This window comes from Triticum dicoccoides, chromosome 3A, assembly GCF_002162155.2.
Source record: "Triticum dicoccoides isolate Atlit2015 ecotype Zavitan chromosome 3A, WEW_v2.0, whole genome shotgun sequence".
NCBI classification, from domain to species: domain Eukaryota; kingdom Viridiplantae; phylum Streptophyta; class Magnoliopsida; order Poales; family Poaceae; genus Triticum; species Triticum dicoccoides.
Genome location: NC_041384.1, coordinates 24,646,119 through 24,648,018, shown reverse-complemented (window position 1 = coordinate 24,648,018; position 1,900 = coordinate 24,646,119). Strand labels below are relative to the sequence as shown.

General features: G+C 45.4%; 1 protein-coding gene across 1 annotated transcript; it reads left to right on the top strand.

Moving 5' to 3' along the window:
- Positions 1-1,204: 1,204 nt before the first annotated feature.
- On the top strand, positions 1,205-1,630 carry LOC119271790 (putative ripening-related protein 7). Its single transcript, XM_037553475.1, has one exon. The coding sequence runs from the start codon at positions 1,205-1,207 to the stop codon at positions 1,628-1,630; it is 426 nt and encodes a 141-aa protein (XP_037409372.1).
- Positions 1,631-1,900: the final 270 nt, after the last annotated feature.

The following is a 1,900-nucleotide window of genomic DNA, read 5'->3' as shown; positions in this document are numbered from 1 at the left end:
TTATGTTCGGCCCACATGTTGGAGATGACAATGTAGATAGTCTCTGGACAACTATATTTGTTCTCTGCATATGGTCTAGATTTAGGGGAGCATGGACTATCTAGACGGTTCAATTTTGGGAGCCCGTTGCACGCCCTTTTGATATCTGAACACGCCCGGACGTATGATGAAGAGATGAGTTTTGACCTTAAAGACGATCTTAATAATTTTTTGATTTATTTATATGCATTGTAGCCCGTAGCAACGCACGGGCGTTCTACTAGTGGTAATAGTGGGAGAGTCACCGAGTAAGTTATTTCTTATGTTATGTGCTGTGGTAAGAGTATTCTAATTCTCAAAAATTCAATCAAACCCCCAAAATCATGAAACTTCACATGGTGTCATGACATGACCCCTAGAGGCTGTGGTAAAAAACATGATAATGTTTCGTGAAAGTTTTCACCCAGACAGCTTACAAACAGGACCATCTCTTAGGAAGATATTAGGTTTCTAGAGGGAATGTGTCAAGTTTGCATGTGAATCGAAAGCTATTTTGTTGGTTGACCTTGATTTTTTTCCACACTCAATGTGGCAAGTGGGGTTTCCGTTTGAAACCCTTACACCACGCCCGGGAGTGTTTGATTTGTACATGAAGTGCACCAAATTTTCTCATAATGCTTTTAATTTGTTACCACACTCTACATGGATCTTATGAAGACACCATGCTAATTTTCATCAATTTCGGAGCTCGTTAGACTGATATGTTGAACGAAATTGTGTTCTTACCTATAAAGTGGCCGGTAAATCAGTTAATGCTTAGAAAATATTAAATCAACTAAGAAAGTACTCAAATTTGACCATGAGACTTCAAATGGTCTGTGTCAATCATAGAAAAAGTTTGAATTTGAATTGATTTATAAAAATTAACGTCAGTGTGGCAGGTGGCGGTTTCCGCTCACAGCCCTTACACTTCGATTTTGTGATTTACTCATCGATCTATTTGTACGTAACAGCCTTCGTAAGAAAATAATTGGTGACATCAGGAGTGAGGCGCTGCTTTGTCTGCACGCCTTTGACGGGATTGTTAGACGAGACACACGAGGACGGCATGCAGCATCGAGCGTATATAAACTAGCTGCAACCAACAGCCTTGAGAAAGCAAGAAAAGCGCACAGGGCAGGCTAGCTAGCTATAGCTGATAAACGCAAGCACCTCCACATTTATCATGGCGAGCACTACCAATGCCGCGGTGATTTTCGGCATCCTAGTTTTTCTGCAGGTGTCGTGCGCCTTTTCCAGGCACCCCGCGGAAGGTAAGTTCGACCTTCGACAGAACGTCCCGGCGGTGATGACGGTGAACGGCTTCCAGGAAGGAGAGGGGGGCGGCGGGCCGGCGTCTTGCGACGGCCAGTACCATAGCGACGATGAGTTCGTGGTGTCGCTGTCCTCGGAGTGGTACGCAGGCGGGGCACGGTGCGGCAGGACGATCCGCATCTTCGACACTTCCAATATCGGCATAAACGCCCAGGTAGTTGATGAGTGCGCCGGCTGCGACAACGAGGTCGGCGCCTCGTCCCATATCTGGAACAACTTCCGTCTTGACACCAGCCTCGGCCAGGTGGACATCAAATGGTCGGACCTGGACTTCTAACTCAAACATATGCATGCATGGTGTCGGTCGATCGTTCAGCTCCGGCTGGTGATGATGAGTTCGTTGTTCACGGTGGATCGAGTTATTTGCTTTCAAGTTTCAGTTTGAAGTCTGTAACTGGGATATGTATGAATCCCTTAATGTGTCAGCGTTGTTTACTATTTGCCCGGCCGTGTAGGAGGCAGAAGTGGCTGAATAATAATGTGATAAACCACGCGCTTGTATGCATGGTGTATGTGGGTAATCTACTTATTTGTAACCATTAAGCAC